The sequence below is a fragment of the Dysidea avara genome, chromosome 10 (genome assembly GCF_963678975.1).
Source record: "Dysidea avara chromosome 10, odDysAvar1.4, whole genome shotgun sequence".
NCBI classification, from domain to species: Eukaryota; Metazoa; Porifera; class Demospongiae; order Dictyoceratida; family Dysideidae; genus Dysidea; species Dysidea avara.
In genome coordinates, this window is record NC_089281.1 from 445,177 (window position 1) to 465,123 (window position 19,947).

At 38.9% G+C, this 19,947-nt stretch overlaps 1 protein-coding gene across 1 annotated transcript in view; it reads left to right on the forward strand.

The window, feature by feature from the left end:
• The window catches only part of LOC136267852 (inactive tyrosine-protein kinase 7-like), a 29,726-nt gene that overhangs the window by 7,127 nt on the left and 2,652 nt on the right, over nt 1-19,947 (forward strand). The window contains exons 4-14 of the mRNA XM_066063015.1: nt 3,720-3,986; nt 4,038-4,319; nt 4,375-4,671; nt 5,264-5,551; nt 8,170-8,445; nt 8,504-8,673; nt 13,264-13,402; nt 14,420-14,713; nt 17,584-17,927; nt 19,519-19,632; nt 19,680-19,943. Of these exons, the coding sequence (XP_065919087.1) occupies nt 3,720-3,986; nt 4,038-4,319; nt 4,375-4,671; nt 5,264-5,551; nt 8,170-8,445; nt 8,504-8,673; nt 13,264-13,402; nt 14,420-14,713; nt 17,584-17,927; nt 19,519-19,632; nt 19,680-19,943 (2,735 nt within the window). The remainder of the gene's footprint in view (nt 1-3,719; nt 3,987-4,037; nt 4,320-4,374; nt 4,672-5,263; nt 5,552-8,169; nt 8,446-8,503; nt 8,674-13,263; nt 13,403-14,419; nt 14,714-17,583; nt 17,928-19,518; nt 19,633-19,679; nt 19,944-19,947) is intronic.

Here is a 19,947-nt window from a genome sequence, read left to right on the forward strand (position 1 = left end):
TACTACTGGAGACCATTCAAAGTGTAATTATTGTGATCGTGAATAATAATTCAGTATCTGTTGTGATAGTGAATTTTCTACTATCGTTCAGCACTAATTATATTAAGTACTTAGGACTGGAAGTTCCTAACCCATTTCAGTGTAGCAGTAGTAGTTTTGCCATTCTGTGGTCTGTTCAAAGGCTGATACATGGTGGGTAGAAATATGCATCCACGATCACCCAAACAATTATTTTGTGCCTTCATTATCATTTACTAACAACCAACTAGTCTATCTTACTTAGCTTAGCAACCACTACAAAAATGAGTCCCACAATACAAAGTTCTATGTCGCTCAATATAACGAGTCAAATGTATCGTTTCTTTGAACTGGCTGGGCATCAAAGCCATGAGCAAACCGCTTTCCCATGATATTGCCTGGGCAATATGCCAGCTAAACCCTGAGCGGCGCCTTTGAACGCCCACACTACTGTGGTATATATCAGGAATACTGTAGACACCATTGGAAGATTTTGCAACTCTGGTAATGATTAAGTGATCAACAACTAACTTAATAATTACTTATACTTAATTGTATTTTAACTATTTATACTTAGCATATTGCTTGTACCAAGAGTTAATAATACACACTATTATTAACTCTTGCTTGTACTCTTGTAGAGTCCTGTAATTATTATAATAAAATGAATACAATGACAAACACACAGTGTATATACTAATAATGACATCATAAATCATTACACACAGTTATAGCTGTAAGGACAGTTATTAAGGGCTTACTGCTAAGTAAGCTCGTAGTAACTACATGATAATAATGACATCATAATCATTACACACAGTTATAGCTCGTAGTAACTACATGTATTGCATTTCTGAAAGTTTTGTAGCAGCAGCTATTATCCAGTAGTCATTAGCTTACTAAAAACATTTTGTTTGAAATAATATTTTGTGAGTAGTAGAGGATATGTATACCAAAAACATTGTAGTAAGCACGTGATTTTTAACACATTATGATGGTGAACGAATGTATTGTGGCATTTGACAGGAAGTGTGAATCATTTCATAACATGGACAGCAGATCAGTTATCAGTGCTTCTTACAGAGCGGTACCAAGAAGGTAGGAGGAGGTAGTACAACTGGTGAGCAATAGCCTGCCCATAGCATTAGTGGTGAGTTATAAGTCTGAGCAGCATTTACTTTTTATGGGATTTTCACGATAGTTGTTCACTGTCAACTTTTTTGGAAAGCGTCACCACACCACTTTAATTGATCTTTTTTTTCTTCTTTTGAATAATATCCTGTGTTGAGTATAATCAAGTGATGTGATGGTTAGTGGTGTACAAAGTGTTAGTCTGAAACTTCTTCAGTGGCAGAACTTCACAATGATCACCTTACTACATGTTTTACGTTGTAGTTAAAGCATCACACATGTGTATGAAAAATACAGCACTCGGGGGAGGGTGTCAAGAGGCTAATACAGCACTCAGCCTCTCAACACCCCCCCCCCCCCCCCCCGAGTGCTGTACTTTTTTGTATACACCAGCATAGGCAGTGCTTTAAGTGTTTTATTGTACTTCCTGGTCTTGCTTGGAGTGATTTCCTTGGTACCTGAATCGCTTCAGTTTTCAATGATCAGTAACTATCAATAAGTTGTCATATAATGTATTTGTAGTCATAGAATGGTTTGGTAGGATTAGTTTGGTTAGATGACAGTGTTACATACGTGATCCATTGTGCCATCTGTGGGAGGTTATTGCTTCAATTTTGTCAGACTATCGGTAAGTGTTTGTGTAAACTATTTCTAGTCATAGAACCAACTGGTAGGATTAGTAGTTTTAGTGATTTACAATGTCATACACGATGCTTTCTAAGTGGGGCTGTGGAATTGCAGGTAGCTAATCATTTGTATAGTTAGCTATTAGGTGTAATACAATCAGCACAATAATTGTTCAATGGCAGCTATAGATAATTTTAGGCCCTCCATAATCTCCTTGACGGGGGCTACAACCCCCCTTGCCCGCCGCCCACAGTTATGCGGATAATTGGGCAAATACTGTACAGTTATGCAGCGCTGTTATGTAAGAAAACAACTGGATTCTATATGAATCAAGATCAATGTACCCTAATAGAGCAGTCACCCTAATAGAGCAGTCAGTAAAATATTAATGGTGACTGCTAAAATCACTCTCAAATTCACTTTTGAGAGTCTAAATCTCAAAAATTTCCTGGAGAGAAGGCAGCATGCCCCCAGGCCCCTTTATAGGTCCACTGAATACTAACCCTCAAGATCGAAATACCCTAATAGAGCAGTCACTCTAATACAACAGTCAAACTAATATTAATAAACTGCTAAAATCACTCCCAGATTCAATCTCAGGGGGCCTAATTTAAAAGTTTCTGGGGGGCATGCCCCCAGACCCCTAGATTTGTATGCTAGTGTGCAAAGAGACATGATAAGCCCACTATACCCCCTCCCCCAAGTACAGTTGTCTCCTCAGCCCCTGTCATACAGCAGCTAATCGGTACAATATGGAAACACAATTCGCGGTGGCACTTTGATCCTCCCACAATAATGTCTAATAAAAGTTGCAGCTGTTCCTAATCAACTGAAGTATTGTATCCATTGCAATGTTATGTGGATTTTTTTCTCAAAAGAAAGAGCGTTTCAGCCAACCAGGTGATTATTGGTGACAGTAAAGGTGTCAAAAGCAGATATGTGTGGTTTTGCTTCATTACAACTTTACAAGCTAAAAATTAAAAACAAAACAAAAAAATACGTAACGGGCAACTATACATTTTATGGCCTCCTCATAGAAATACTGTATCAGAAATGTTTGATTGAAATGTTTATAGTAGGTCAAGCAGTATTACTATTGAGCCAAATTTCAAGAAGTTGTGTAACTCCATGAGAAGATCAGCTCAATGTATACATGAGCTATAGCCGGGTTATATTATTACAATAATTTTTCAATATTGTTATCATATCGAACTTCAATATTACAATTGCTAATTATGATATTTATCAAATATTTGATATTTTACAATATATTGCTATATTTCATGCTATAATTTTATTTCGATAAGCTAAAGTCTTTTGGTTTGTGATTGTACAATTGCACTAGAAATGTTTGTGCATTTCAAAATCTCCCTAGACTTGCATGTAATGATTTTAGTAAATAAATTGTATTTAGATATATTTATAAATATTTACGACCCACACAATTAGTCTGCCACACGATATTGAATCAGATTTAGTGATTATCGATTAGTTATGATATCTGGGGACAGCCCTACTGTGGGGCTGAGATCTTTTGTTAGTAAAGTCTTGTAATTGTTCTCCCATCACATTGATCAATAAACATCAAGAACATTTGAAGTATTACAAACAAGGTACTCAGCTATATGTCATATCATGGTTACAAACTTGTCCCATGATGATGAAACTCTTGTTCTAAATGTGTTTGCTAACCTGTCTATTGGGAAGTGTTACTAGGTAACTGGTATGTCATCCATCACCTCTAGTAGCTAAATATCCCTTTAGGAAGTTATTTGTTGTATGTGTTTGTGTGTTACTAGTTTGGTTCAATTTTGACCTGTGTAATAAGGTCACCTGTCTAAACCAGTCAACTTGATGATCCCCAAATGTGTTATTTGTGTACAAAGTGACCTGTCTAATGTAGCCACCTGTTTACTGAGGTCACTATTGCTATTTTGTTACAGTTATTATGATTGTCCAGTCTCCTAGCAACAGTACAGTAGTGAATGGTAGTGAAGTACTGTTGCACTGTGTTGCTAGAGGTGATGTCAACATCACTTATGAATGGTACAGGAATGATACTCTATTAAGTGCCCACCAAGTGTTGGAAAATGGATCACTAGTAATTACTGAAGCAGATTATCTTCATGACAATGGCTTCTACACCTGTAGAGCCACTGGTAACCATGGTAGCACCCTGACTTCCACCCCAGCTTACCTACAGGTTTACTGTGAGTTACTATGGTATCATGTAGTGGGCGTGGCATTGTATTTTTTTTCAGATTTGGAAAAAGTATTTGTTGAGGTGTCTGGTAACATCAGTGCAGTAAGAGGGGACATTATTCGTATCCCATGTGAACCTCCAGTGGGGATTCCCCCTGTAGATGTGTTGTCATGGTTGCACGACAGCAAGCCGATAAAGGAAGATGACAGGATAATACTAAGACATCGTAAATTGACCATCAGTGAAGCCGAGGTTGGTGATAGTGGCTTCTACCAGTGTGTGGCAAATAACGGGAACTTTGTACGCACATCTGGCCAATTCTATGTCAGGGTTTCCCTTAGTAAGTTGTGCTATTGTGCCGTGGAAATGTGTAGCATGTGTTGTGTTATGTGTAGCGGCAGCGTGTCACCCAGTCTCACTGCCAGACCAGATCAACAAGAAGGTATACGGTGTGATAGGACAGCCAGTCATGTTAGAGTGTACACCTACTGGTACCAATGTCTCGATAACATGGATGAGATCTGGTAGTTCAGTGGTTGTTGTTCCGGGGGATGTTGAGGTGTTCACCAGTGGGGTACTGAGGTTTAGTAGTTACCGTGACAACCAAGCCGGTGATTACACCTGTTTAGTGACCAATCATTGTGGAGGTCATGATCACAGTGCTAGTAATGAAGTGGGCTTAGTAACAGCAAGTAAGTTCTGCTATCATCAACACAGCATATGGTAGAACCTCAGTTATCCGGACTCCACTTACCCAGATTCTCGGTTAACCAAACTACAGAAATGACTGCTCTATTAGAGTAGTGACTGTTCTATTAGGGTAGTTGATAATACACAGTTTCAGAGATACGGACTTTTCATACTTATCGACCACCCCTGGCCCCAAAGGGTTGAGGTTCTACTGTACTCATTTACCCCCCTGGGGGTCAGAATACAATTACGCTATTATTCCTATACATATAAAACTGGAAAAAGCTGTCTGTCTCTCTGTCTGTCTACATTCCATTTAAGTTCATGCATTCTACTTACCAGCTATTGTACCGAAGTAGTTTTAGCACCAAACAAATCGCTCATCATAACATAATTAAATAAATATTAGAGTCCTTTGTTCATTAATTAATATTTTTAATTCTGCTGACTGTCAACTTGATTTGGTTCATTTGGTTATTTAACAGCCTCAATCACCTTTACTGATATAAAGTTGTTAGGTCATTTTCTATGGGGAAACTGTTATTAGCTTACAATGACCTGACCTGACTCTAAATGTTGTTTGTTTCATTACAGCAATCAGTGACACCTTCCGTCAACCCTTACCAATGGAGCAGGTAGCTGGACTACACAGCCACTTCAACCTAACTTGTTCCCCTCCTAATGCTGATCCTCCACCTGTTGTATCATGGATGTATAATGGTGTTCCCCTGGTAACAGGACTGCATCATCATGTCACTAACAATAGTGTTAATTACACACTGAATGTAACAGATGTGTTGCTTAGCAATGCTGCTAACTATAGCTGCAGGGCAGAAAGTATTGCTGGAGTGAGGTTGTCTACTGTTGTTATTACTGTATTAGGTATGTTGTCAGGGTAAATTGAATACAGTGCGGTAGTCATGCAGTATGTAGAAGCCATGAAGGTGTGCACTTTGCTGCCTAAAAATATCAAAACTGGCCTCCTCACTTTTCGTTCATGGCACTATTGGTTAGGCATAATCATACCTCTGATGCTTCAACTAATTTTATACAACTCAAAATTTTTGGTTGTCTACTAATTAATAAGGCTGGGAGATTATATCAATTGTGGGATTAATCATGACTGTCTCTGAACATCGTGATGTTGATATGTACAGTATTATAAATAATTGTGATGTGACATCTCTACTACCCTGTGGCTTCAGGCTTGTGTGACCGTTACGTTGTCATCTGAATTTTCCAGTGACTAGAGAGCCACCTCTCATACTGTTGTTGGTTCATAACACTGTGTAATAGACAAGCCACCTCTCATGCTGTTGTTGGTTCATAACACTGTGTAATGGACAAGCCACCTCTCATACTGGTGTTGGTTCATAACACTGTGTAATAGACAAGCCACCTCTCATGCTGTTGTTGGTTCATAACACTGTGTAATAGACAAGCCACCTCTCATACTGGTGTTGGTTCATAACACTGTGTAATAGACAAGCCACCTCTCATACTGTTGTTGGTTCATAACACTGTGTAATAGACAAGCCACCTCTCTTACTGTTATTGGTTCATAACACTGTGTAATAGACAAGCCACCTCTCATGCTGTTGTTGGTTCATAACACTGTGTAATGGACAAGCCACCTCTCATACTGTTGTTGGTTCATAACACTGTGTAATAGACAAGCCACCTCTCATACTGTTGTTGGTTCATAACACTGTGTAATGGACAAGTCACCTCTCATGCTGTTGTTGGTTCATAACACTGTGTAATGGACAAGCCACCTCTCATACTGTTGTTGGTTCATAACACTGTGTAATGGACAAGCCACCTCTCATGCTGTTGTTGGTTCATAACACTGTGTAATGGACAAGCCACCTCTCTTACTGTTGTTGGTTTATAACACTGTGTAATAGACAAGCCACCTCTCATGCTGTTGTTGGTTCATAACACTGTGTAATGGACAAGCCACCTCTCATGCTGTTGTTGGTTCATAACACTGTGTAATGGACAAGCCACCTCTCATACTGTTGTTGGTTCATAACACTATGTAATGGACAAAACAAAGCTGAAAATGGAGGCATATTCAGATGTAAAATTTGTTTTATAAAATACCCAACACTATTCTTTCTTTTGATATGGTATGCGTAGGCTAATTTACCAAACATAATTATCATTATAAAAGTAAGCAGAGTACTAGGAAAATATTGGAATTAAATGTGCATGTCACGAGGGAAGGGGGAGGGAGGCAACTGCACCGCCCCTCCCCCCTTACTTTGAAGGGTGCCCAGTTGCTAAAGTGCAGCAGTAACTGTTGTACCTCTTTACTCATCAGCCAAAGTTACTTTGCCAGGATTGGCCAAGATACTCTAATAGAACAGTCACCTAACTACTCTAATAGAACATTCAGTGGAAACATATTAGTTGGTTCTGCTATGCAGTTTAGTCCATTAACAAATGTTGCTATACATAATCAAGTACATGAGTCTATCTGATGAATACCTTCATTATACTTGTACCGTGTAGCGGGTTTTTCTTGCAGACAAATTCACTTGCGAAAATAAAATCATGTGATGCTTAATCTTGCAAGGTGGCAAATTCGTGACATTAAATTCCTCGTGTGAATTTATTACTTGTAATAAGTGTTGGGGTACGAGATGGAAAGCAGTGAAATTTTGTCGTGTTAGCCGTGTTTCTTTGCTTGTATCCACGATGAATTGATGCAAACACCTGAAGTTCACCAGGAAACAGGTAGGGCACAGCGATGTTTGGTGAAGTGTTGTGTAGTGGAACAAGCAACTGATCGAGCCATTATAAACAGTCAGCAAACTTTTATGTACATAAACAAGCATCTGGTTTGTTGTCGAATGTTCCAACACAACAATTTTACAGGCACTAAAATTCTCCCGATAAGCAAAACTCCACATGATAAAATATGTTGCGAATTTTAATATTGTGAAGTTCCCAAAACACGAGATTAAAGTCCTCGTGATAAAAACCTGCTATACAGTATCTTAATGATAATGATAATCATATAATAGTAGCCACTGAAAATGCTCTGATTCAATCTCAAATCATTCAAATTACAAATTTTCCTGTGGGGACATGTCCCCAGACCCCCTAGTATTGACATGCTTTACACACCAAGGTATACAGTTTATAGTTTTCAAATACTTCGGAAATACGAGCTACTTGCCCTCCTTCTACTTTGGAATACTGTTGTCTGCTCCTATTACATGTAGACAATATCCCTTGTTTCATTACTTTTTATTGCTGTGTTTCCTACTCAAATTTAAAATTCTGTTTCCTTGTAATTGTTTCCTTATAAGGCAGTGAATACAAGCCAGAGCAAATGATCTGAAGTCCCTAGTATTGGGCTAGCAGGTACACCATTGGCTGTAGTTCATATGTACAAGTATAAATACTCACAAGAGTTGTTTGACCTATTCATAATATAACCTGTATAACCAGTTGATTACCATTCTAAATGCTTGTTATATTCCATTTAGAGCCCCCCATGGTGGTGGTCAATGATGTAGAAGTTAAACTAGAAGATGTTGCCATGGTAACATGTTTGTCGTCATCACCTTACACCACAGCTATGTTGTGGCGTTATCATGGTGAAGTGTTATCAAACTCGTCCAAGTATGTCATCACCAATGGCAACAATATGTCCATCCTACAAGTAATGAATGTGGAAAGAAATGACTTTGGATCATACAGATGTGATGTGATTGATAGTGTTCACAAGACAACTTTTGCTATTGGTTACCTTAACCATACAAGTAAGTATGTCACCGGTATCCTCTGCATGTGTCACCAGTACCCTCTCTGTGTTACTAGGGTTGCTCTACTTCACACACAAGATTAACAGGACAAAAGCCGTAGTTGGTACAAGGGCAACACTGACGTGTACTGTTTCTGGCATGGTTGGCATGGTAACATTTTTATGGTTTAAGGATGGCCGTGGTTTGGATGAAGATAATAACTATGATATCAATGTTGAACCCTTTGTGAGTGTGTAACAATGTGTGTTTGAGTGTGTAACCATGTGTGACACAAACTATATTAGGGATCATGGAGGTTTGCAACTTTTCACAAAAAATATTGACCAGAAACCAGCTACCCCACAATATCTTCATGGTGCTTGGCAAGTATAAATGGTGGGGAATTCGATTTGGTGGATTGGCAAAATTGGGTGCATTTGCCAAATCAAATTCCCAAGTGTTGGTTATCCCAAAAGTGTCTTCAGTGCAACCCAAAACACTTTCAAAAAGTTAATACAATTTTTTTGTATTCAGTGATTTTTTTACTGACTGACTGACTGATGCCTTCAGACAACTCAATAACAGCTAAGGCTATGGACATTGCGTCAGTCTGAAAGGTCCTTTTGGGTGTACCACAATACGTACATTATACATCAAACACTTTGTGTTCCATTTCTTTTTGCTGACAGTGCAAGGTGTTGATTCACTTAGTACCATGAGTGACTCCAGGAATTCTCCCTGTTGCATCACACTTAATCTAGGTCTGGGGTCATTCTCCCCAGGAAATTTTTTGAAAATTTGATATGCTTACAAAATGTGAGTGTTCTATTAGAATATTTTGATCTGCAAATCAATGAAAATGTTTAATTGCCTTGACCATTTTCAGAAACCCCCTGGAGTTGCCCCGAGGCACGTTATGGTTTCCCTGACTGTCACATTTATAATGGGAATTCTCTGTGTTTCCATAGCGACTCATTTGATTGCAGAGGCACTTCTTGTGCTGTTCTTCAATTGTAACTCCTGCCTGTAACGGTCAGAACATAGCTGAAAACATTGACTACTTCATCACTGTTATTTGGTTGATAATTGGGGTATGCATTCAGACACAAAATTTTATTTTTAATATGTTTGGTATTTGTTTCACTACATTTGCTATTCTTTGATCCCTAATCCAACTTAAAATTTCTAATTTTTCCTTATACTGTACTTGTTATCTTCAGCCTCCCTTGTTTCACTACTTGCCTAGTTGAACTTAAATTCCTTCTACTTGTTTGTTTACTGTAATTATGATCGTGAACCAGTGCATACCACATCAAAAAAAAGAAGGCGCTATACTTATTGTTTTCATTTGAACAAACCCCCAGCCATCAATTAGCGAAGTGGCTATTTCGTTCAGGTATGTTCAGGCCAGTACACAACGTTACAAAGGAAGAACATTACGAGAAGTGTTTCTGCAGTTACTATGGAAAATACACACGATTTCTGTTACAAATGTAGGGAAGTTGTCATGGCTCTAGCTACCACAAATTGACATCTTGCACTGTCAGCAAGAAGAAATGGGACACAAAAAAGGACAAAAGTAAGTCCATCATTGTACATAGTGTGTCATGCCAAAAGGCACCTGTTGGGCTAAAGCAACATCTAGCAGTGAAAAAATCCAGCCCGTAGTCTTAGCTCTTAGCTGTTATATACTTGTCTGAAGGCATCAGTCAGCTACAGTTACTATAGTTTATCAGTTGGTAGAAAGTTCTGTTGCACTTAAATAAATTTTATTTCTGTAACAACTGATCAGAAGCATTTTTTGTCACTTGTAAAGACACTTTTGGGCTTATTCTACCTGTGGCGTCTTATAGTTGACGTGAGCATTATAATAGCAATACAAATTTTAGAGATTAAAGGCCATTACTAAATTTAGGATTCTTCTTCATGGCTACAGGCACAAACTTACAATTTAAATTGCAGAGAAAATTAATGTTGTCCGTGATGTATTGCCCACTATTGAATCATTTGTGACCCCATAATGATATCATTTGTGACCCCATAATGATATCAGTTGGGAGTAAATGGTGGACCAGAGGTTCAATAGTTGTGGTCAAAACTATGTTCCACTTTCGGTTGTGCCAGGAACACATTGAACAAGGGAGCATGCAACTCCGTACACTACTAACATTACAGGAAAAATTCAAACATGTCATCATGTGCTATCATTAGTTACCAGAGTTGGGGTCATTACACTAAAAATGTAACTAGTTACATATTACATGTTACTTTTACGCGATGTAACATGCTACAGTTACATATTACTGAAAAAAGTAACGAGTTACATATTACTGGCTACTCTGAGGGCTGTAACTAGTATTAGAAAATGCTATGCATAGTATGCTTTGATCTTTGGCAGATAATGAGGTCTTTAAAAACCATGAAGAAACCTGCTAGTAGGTTTCTAAAATGGTTAGAAACCTGCTAGCAGATAGACCTCAGCATTGCAAATCTCACTTTTGATCATTGATTTGCTATGCATGCTCTGCAAAGCATATACAGGCTAAGAGCCCATAGACCAACAGAGCTTGACCTACTCCATTCCTTTTATAAGCACACCTACGCCAATTCGATTATGGGAACTAGACTATAACGTTGTAGGTACGTTTGCTATCATAAGCGGAGAATTCCAGAAATATATTGGAGTTCTATTTAATGCCCGTCAATGTTTCAAGCCTGTTTAATATGCTTTTACTGTACTTTAAATAGACTTCTTATTAAAAGAACTAAATAGGTAAGCTTTCTTGTAGAATGTTTATTTGTTTCTTGTAAAAAAAGTTATGTAGTTGTGAAATCGTGTATTTACTGGCTTAGTCACAGAAGGCCTAGCACCAGACCAAGTATTATTATCCATTGACAACAATGTTACCACTTTCTTTAAACCCTTGGTAGTGCTGGCTTTAACTTCACTGTCACAGTAACTATCACTCTTTGTTTGATCCACCAGCTAACAGAAGCAGCAATAATGTAGCTAGTTACAAGCTTTAATTCGAAAATACGTTTAATCTTCTCTACTGGCCATGGTCGCATGACTTGTTTTAACACTGTGACGATTTTGAAACGACATATAACTCAATCCCACAAGGGTTCCACCTACATAGCAATATATATAATGCCCGCATTTTCTAAGTCGGTTAGGAACCACGCCCTCGGCTCTTCGTGTTTTAGAAACCTCGCTTCGCTTGGTTTCTAAAACCACGAAGAGCTTCAGTCTAGGTTCCTAACCTATACATAATATTACATAATACATTTGTTCATTACAAACTATAAAGTAAGTCCAACCTTCTAAATACAAGCTACCAGCCTACAACTACAAGTGACATGAGCAAGACACGTGATTCTCTGGTGTAGTTCAGCCACAAATACATACTTTGTTGTTGTATCTTGGCCTCAAGGGCACTCCCCATACACTATCATTCTTTGTCCATGCCTATAACGCTATCTCCAGTCTTGTCTGGACCTAAAATGCAATCAATCACGTGCCTGGATACAGTGCGCCTTAAAAGGAAGTAACGCATTACATTTGTTACAATTTCCAGATGTAATGTCCGTTACATATTACTCACTACTTTGTCATGTAACATGTTATATTACTTGTTACTATAAAAGTAATATTATTATGTAACGCGTTACCCCCAACTTACGCACAACAGGATAGAGTAATTTCATGTCACTAGTGAATGCAGTCCTGTGATACCATCTCTTCTGTCGTGCCATTCAACTTTGTTTCCATTGCTTCACTTTGTCTTGCCGGTAGTAACGTGATGTATTTAAGCATGCACCTCCTATAATGTCCTAATAAGGAATTTACTTTTTATAGTGCACGGCAGCCATGTTTGAATTTCACTGTTTACTGTATTTGACCGGTTAATAACCGCCGTGGCTACTATAACTTTCAGCAAGCAAAACCCTGCGGCTACTATGCGAAGGCGGCTACTATCCGAGGGCAGCTACTATCTGAGGGCAGCTACTATCTGAGGGCGGCTACTATCTGAGGGTGGCTACTATGGACTTGTGTGGCAGCAGCCCGCAACGTTTATACGAATTCACGAGTGACTGACCTTGTTTAATCATCTGTCAATAGTGCCATTCATTCTAACTTCTCTCAAAAACGATATCTCCTGGCTTAAAACAACTCCTTTGCCAGGTTTCTGCTTCAAATGTGTCTTATCAACACTTGCAACAGTACATTCAGATACAAACCACAGTTCTTATCCGAGGGTGGCTCTTATTACAATAATTCTAGGCTGTGGAGTGGCTACTATCCGGAGGTGGCTATTAACCGGTCAAATACGGTATATGGAGTAACATGCTCCTTTGGCCATAGGACTCTATGCACTCCTGGTTGTGTTGATGACCTCTATCTGAAATGACATCATAAATGTAAAATGGCTACCAATAGTGAGGGACTGTAATATTTTCGTGTACAAGTGAAAAAAAATTTTGATTGTCAGCTGAGACAGAAGATCTGGAACTCACAGCAGGTTGCACACTAGAATCTGGTCAAAAAGTATCCATTAGATGCTTGTATGTCTCATAACCACACCTCTTGGCTATAGTTCCATATCTTTTTTCTCTGCCTCATCAAAATAGGTGCCTATACTAAAGTCTCCCTACTATTGGAAGCCATTTTACATTCACAATGTCATTTCGGATAGAAGTCGTTTATCTACCTGTCTTGTGCATGGACCTTTCCACATCATGTGATTCTAGCAATAAATTTTTATCATGCACCAATATTTAATTAATAAAATTACAATAAGGTGGTTATTATGTTACTGTTGCTATGACAACTAGAGTACTGATGACTATAACATCTCATCACAACTGACAGTGAAGAATGTCACACTACAGGACAATGGAAACTTCAGCTGTAAAGCCAAGGACACTGCTAATAATCAAGAGATCAAGTACTTCTTTGTTCTCAATAGTATTGGTGAGCATTATAAGGAGTACACTTTACTTTTCCATAGTAACCTTTAGGTGTATAGTTAGGGCCATCAGATAGACTAGTAATGGCTTCCCAATAGGAAATTTCTCAAATTAGGCTACAGTATATGCTGATCAATTACTAGCACGTCAAAACAGATTAGACACTGGTGAAAGAGAAACTACTTTATAATGGACTATCTCTGTGGTAATGTCTTAATAGGAGCCCTGGGCCATTATTTAGGTGTACCAGGTGACATAATATGATGTTTGATTATGTAACCAAATATGCATGGTACTGCTGTGTAACCTAATATGGAATTGCTTCTCAGGGCGAGACTTAGTTAGGAAGCCATGTATTGTGTTGGTGTGGCTGAGGATTATATTGTACCTCTTTTTACTCATTAGCTAACTTTCTCTTGATAGTAATGTGTGCTAACGTTTATGTAGGAATGGATCACATGTGCAGTGGTGGATTCAAGGGAAGGCACAGGGTGTACACCCCCCCCCCCACCAAAAAGAAAAATAATGTTATACAAGATCGAGTCACCACACACTATTAAGAGTCCTCTATGGTTGTCGATCTAAAAATCTACAGGATTATATCCCATGCATGAGCACACTTTACTTGCTAAGAATATTTTATAAACACATGATGTTGTGGATGCCTTCTTTAAGCTCATAGTAGCTAGCATGACTATCACTTATCCCTATACAAGTCTTGATCAGTGTAGTTCACCCCAGACCCTAGTATTGGAATGTATCACATACTAGTTATTGATGATCTCACATAACTTGCCCACTCCCCACCCCTACACACACACTACACACACACACTACACATTACATGCACTACACACACACGCACACTACAAACACATGCACATTACACACATGTCACTGTGACACACTACACACACACACACTACACACACGCACATCACACACACACGCACATTACACACACACACGCACATTACACGCACACAGAGGTGTTTTTTTTAATGTGTTGTGGTATATTTAGTGCTGCCACATTTCAAGAAGGAACCCAAAGATGTCACAGTGTCCAAGGGAGCATCAGCTTATTTTGACTGCCAAGCAGACGGGAAACCATTACCAAACATCTCATGGGCTAATGAAAACCTGGATGCCCTTAACGATCGTCGCTACACCCAGTTCCCCAATGGCACTCTGTGGATCAAAGATGTAGAAAAAGGCGATGAAGGAGTGTATCACTGTTTCATAACATTTAATTTGTACAGAGCAGCAGAACTAATTGTTAGGGAAACTGATGAGTCATCATCTGATGATAAGATCAGTGAGTAGTCTATGGATGTAGTGTACGTGTGTGTGTGTGTCTGTGTGTGTGTGTGTGTCTGTGTGTGTACGTGTCTGTGTGTGTACGTGTCTGTGTGTTTGGGTGTGTGTATGTGTCTGTGTGTGTACGTGTGTTTGGGTGTGTCTGTGTGTGTGTCTGTGTGTCTCTGTGTGTTAGGGCTGGGACAAATATTGAAATTAACTTCTAACATTGCTAATAAAATGTTCAAACATTCGAAGCTTCGGTGTTAGCTTTCAAGTTACAAGTTTACTTGTATTTACTAGCAGCCTTCTTAAGTTTTATCTTTCTAATACTATTTAGTAAGTTTGTAAGCATTTGGAAAGTGCATAGCAGCAGTACTGAATGATGCGATCAATCGATTGCAAGTGGGTGTGTCCGCTATACTGCAATCATGCACAGGTAAACACCGAGAAATGGATAAACGGACGTTTTCCTACAATATCTATCACTTTATAAGGTGTGTAAGGCTATAACTATGGTTGCAAGCTAAACTGCAATGGTTTAAAAATGGGTGTGGCACTTGTGAAGAGACAAACATCGATCACGCAAGATTAATAAGAGCTGCAATATAGACAATGACGTTTATTTGTAGTTCTTTATAGACTACCAGTACATTATGAAGCTTCTAAGGATACTTTCAAATTCGAAGTTTACTTAATTAACCCTTTAAGGACCAAGAATTTTGTGCATAGCCTACCCTGAAAGCCCACACGTTTTATGATTATTGCGCATTTAGTGTTTAAAAAAATATAATAAGTTTATAGCATTGACAAAGCCCCTACAAGTGCTCAATTGTATGACAAATTATACTAAAAGACTCGCCTGACAATAATAAACAACATTATCTAACTTACCAAAGTGTAGAACCAATGTCTTAAAAGCACCAAGGTGAGTTTCAAACACCTACACGCGATCGATTTCTTCGTGACACAATCAATAAAAACAGTCTGCCATTTTAGTTTTTTAAAACCGCATCACGTGATCTTGTATATCAAATTATTCGCCTCTAAATAGTGAGCACTCTGAGCTTTATTTGAAGTTAATACGATGAACACAGCCAAAGTTATGGAGCGATTTCTACAAGGTTAGTTTTATTGTTGTGTAAATATTAAATGTTTGTACTTTGTTAGGAATTTTACACAGGCTTAGTTTTGTGTGATAAGTTGGCCTTATATATCAAAAGAATCGCCTATGAATGGCGAATACAATGGCCCCTGTTTCGATCTAATAGCTTCATTTGTTGCGGAGTTATAGCTCTTTGTTTACTGCCAATAATCTTGGACGTAATATTACGGCGCTGGTCTTTCGAGCAATACCTACTTTGGACGTAATATTACGGCAGCAGTCCTTAAAGGGTTAACCTTCGAACCCACGAAACATTTGAAGCTTCGTCCCAGCCCTAGTGTGTGTGTGTGTGCGTGCGTGCGTGCGTGTGTCTAGCAGGAAAAATAGAAAAATCAGCCTTCTGAGATTGAATTTGGTAACACTTTTTGATTGCATTAAACACGTATCAGAATTACTGCATGATGTTATGTTATTATCCATCTCTAGCAGTGGCAAAAAGCTGACATGTTGTGGGCAAATCAAACCAACTGAATGTGTTCCACAGGAAAATTTTGACATTTTTGGCTGAAAGTTGTGGAGTAAACATTGTAGCCAGAGTTTATAATATACAATATTGTAGCCAGAGTTTATAATATACAATATTAAGGACTCTTTATATTATGAACTCTTGATTGTAGTGATCACATGTTTAAAAAGAAAGCTCATTATTCAATGACAGTCTCTAGAAGTGGCATGATATGCAATACATGGGGCACAACAAGATTTCACGCATCAAGTCAGTAAACCTCTGATTCCTTTAGTAAACTCCTGATTCCTTCCATGCACTCTGAGGCATAGGTTCTCCTAGGCCTACTGATATAAATAGGTTTTGGAGAAGAATTTTCAGAATGGTTACCAGGGGCAGATCCATACTTTTAAAAAGGGTGGTTCCACTCTGGATCATGATACAGGGGTTGTAACTGTATCTTCAGTCTATACCTACTGGTATAGCTAGTAGTAATATTTCACAATAAAATAATCACTCTCCAGCAATAATTCAATGTTACCATTAAGCTTTTAGAGAATGCAAATAAAACCTTTAGAAGTCAGTCATAATATCTAAAGCATTAAAATAATTATTATTTTAGAGGTGCTTATTGCATATGAAGCTGCCTGACAGGAGGTACCAGCAAAGATCAACTAGATTGTTAACTAGGGTATACTTATGGTGGACATAATTTACACACTCGACTGCTAGTCTACAAACTAGGTGGCTTCACCGACCTGTGCCCACTCCGTAAACTGATTTTGGGCATGTGCCTTATTTTCAGAGGGAGTTTCAGCTGAAATCATTGCAACCCCCTTGTATCCACCACTGCTAGCTGTATTAATGTTCATGAGACATGCCAGTGAGGTACTAGTCCTGCCCCCAGGGTACATTGCCCCATATATAGGCACTTGCACCCAGTGTAGTCATGACCATTTATACATAGTTGTCATGGAAACCATAAATCTAGTGTAGTAGTTTGGTACAGTGGAACCTCAGTTATCCGGACCACACTTATCCGGATTCTCAATTAACCAAATTACAGAAACGACTGCTCTATTAGAGTAATGACTGTTCTATTAGGGTAGTTGACAATACTGATATTTTAAAAGAATTTCTTTATGCTATTTTAAGGTTATTATACACAGTTTCAGAGATACGGATTTTTATGGACCACCCCTGGTCCCAAGGGTTCGGATATCTGAGGTTCCGCTGTATAACACTTATCAAGTTCTAATTAATGTTCCCCACACTTTAGTTGGACTAAAGCAGGATGTGTTTTTGGTGGTGATTGCTGTGGTTGTCATGGTGACGGTGTATGCAACCATCATGGGATTGGTGTTCTGTCTGTGCTGCTATTGTTACAAGAACAACGAAAATAACAATACTGCCCACCCATATCACAAACAAGGGGAGGGTGTGTCCAGCCCAGAGCCATTAAAGCCCCCAGAAAGGGCGGACAGCCTCATCTCCCGAGAGACCATTGGCAAGGAGCCCATACCACAGCTGAACTACTATGATGTGCCACACCCCTTTAGTCGTGTGAGTAGTGATGGCAGATCACATGATACCATGGAGCTTATCAGAGTACCCCCACCCCAGGTGTGTGTCACTAAGTGTGTAACTATGTGTGTTAGACATGGGGCAAACACTTGAGCATAGCTAAAGTATCGTACAGTACAGTAGTAGTGTGATGTAGTGAGAATCATCGTGGAAATTATCTCACTGTATATTGACCACAAACCCGACCTTCACAGCACATTATCAAGCCCAACACTGTCTTACAAAATGTTTCCAATACGTTAATTGCTATGAAATTACATTTTTTTTATTTTGTGAAATTTCTGCTGAACTATGTGATGCCTGCAGACAAGGCTACAAGCTTGATTTTGTCAGTGTTAGATGCTGCTGACACTGAAAAAACATACCACATTGTTGTATACAATGCGCACTTCATAAACTTACCTTTGTCCTCCTTTGTGTCCTGCAAGGTAATGATTTACAGTAGTGTGTTGTGTAATGTCTTCCTGTGCTGACTCATGAAATTGTCCATATTTTCTGTAGTGATTAGATTGATTTCAGGTGTGTTTCTTGTACTGTTTTTCATTTGTAATACTGTGACAGACAGGTGTAGCTGAAAACAAAGTGTAATGACCACTTCACTTTTCAGTGTAGGTGACCTCCCTTGTTTTATTTCTTTGATCCCTTAAAAATGTTCTAGTTTGTTATATTTAGAATATTTGAAACATTATTTGTGACTGAATTTGACAAAACAAGGCTTCGACGCACAAAGCTTTGTTAGGAGATATGGCGATTTTAAGGAATCATTGTGTAATAACTTCCCAGTGCCTACAGCTGTGCAAACAAAATTTGCACCAATTGTTCATCTGTTCACTAGCTATCACTGAGTGGGTGTATACATTTCTGATACCCAAAGTTTGCCCTGTTTTGAGCAGCTTTTTTCGAGCGGGTAATAATATCACAGGTGATAGTAATAGGGTGGGAGGGTTGGGGTGGACGGTGGTCTTAATATACGGGTATAAAATGAAGTAAGAAGACGATTGGAATCCAGAGGCCAAGTTTGGGCTCTCCATGGCCCTCAAATTACTCCAATTTGACTGAGAATACTATTGGCGAGCTCTATGTGAAGTCCCAGCTCACTACACACCATTATCACAAAGCCATGGCCATTTAATGGTGCCAATCTCACACTCGTGGCTTTGACGGGGTCAGAAGAAAGCTGCTACAGAAACCAGACTTGTCAGTGCTGAAGGAAGTACAGTGTGAAATATGATAGTGTATTAGACCAGCAATCCATTTCTGGTAAAATCGTAAGTTTGATTTTGTGTGTGTGGAAGCCTTGTTATGTGAAATCCGGTCACATTTGTGCCTGTACTTTAGTCCTTTTGCAAGTGCTTAAAGGAAGTTCTTAAGCATGTTCTTAAGCATTTTAGCTAAGTGCTGATCACATGAGCACTATGTCATTGTCATGGGGTATTAGTTACATACTACTGTATAGAGGAAAATTTTGGTGAATAGCAAGCTCAATCTGTAGCTATGAAGGTGCTAATCTCAGGCGCTATGAGTAATTGGCAGGTTAAACTTTGGAGAATTTGTAGCGAATCGTCAAATTCACCATAGTTTTCCCCTGCCAAAGTTTCCCTCTATACAGTAATTGTCATCTCATATTCAGGTGGTTCCCATGGACAATGCAGCAGCTGCTAATAGCCATCCACAAGAGATGACAGATCACCATGACAACCAACACACCAATTTATCTCCAGTATTCCCCAGGTCCAACCTACAGGTAAATATTGTCACTCTAATTAATGCTCACCACACTGTCTTTTGTAGTTTGCAACCAAATTAGGGGAGGGGGAGTTTGGTCCAGTGTACCAAGGTGTTGCTAAAGAGTTGGTCCCTGGCGAGACAGAGACTCTCGTAGCAATCAAGTTATGGCTTCACTCTCGAGATGGAGAGGAAGAGTCAGCAAGTGTTGATGAAGACCTGAGTGTGTTCCAGTCACAAATGAAGTTACAATATAGCAACATTGCCTCCATCCTAGCCATGTGTACTGACAGTAGGCCATATTATATCATCTATGAGTTCCTAGACTGCGTGA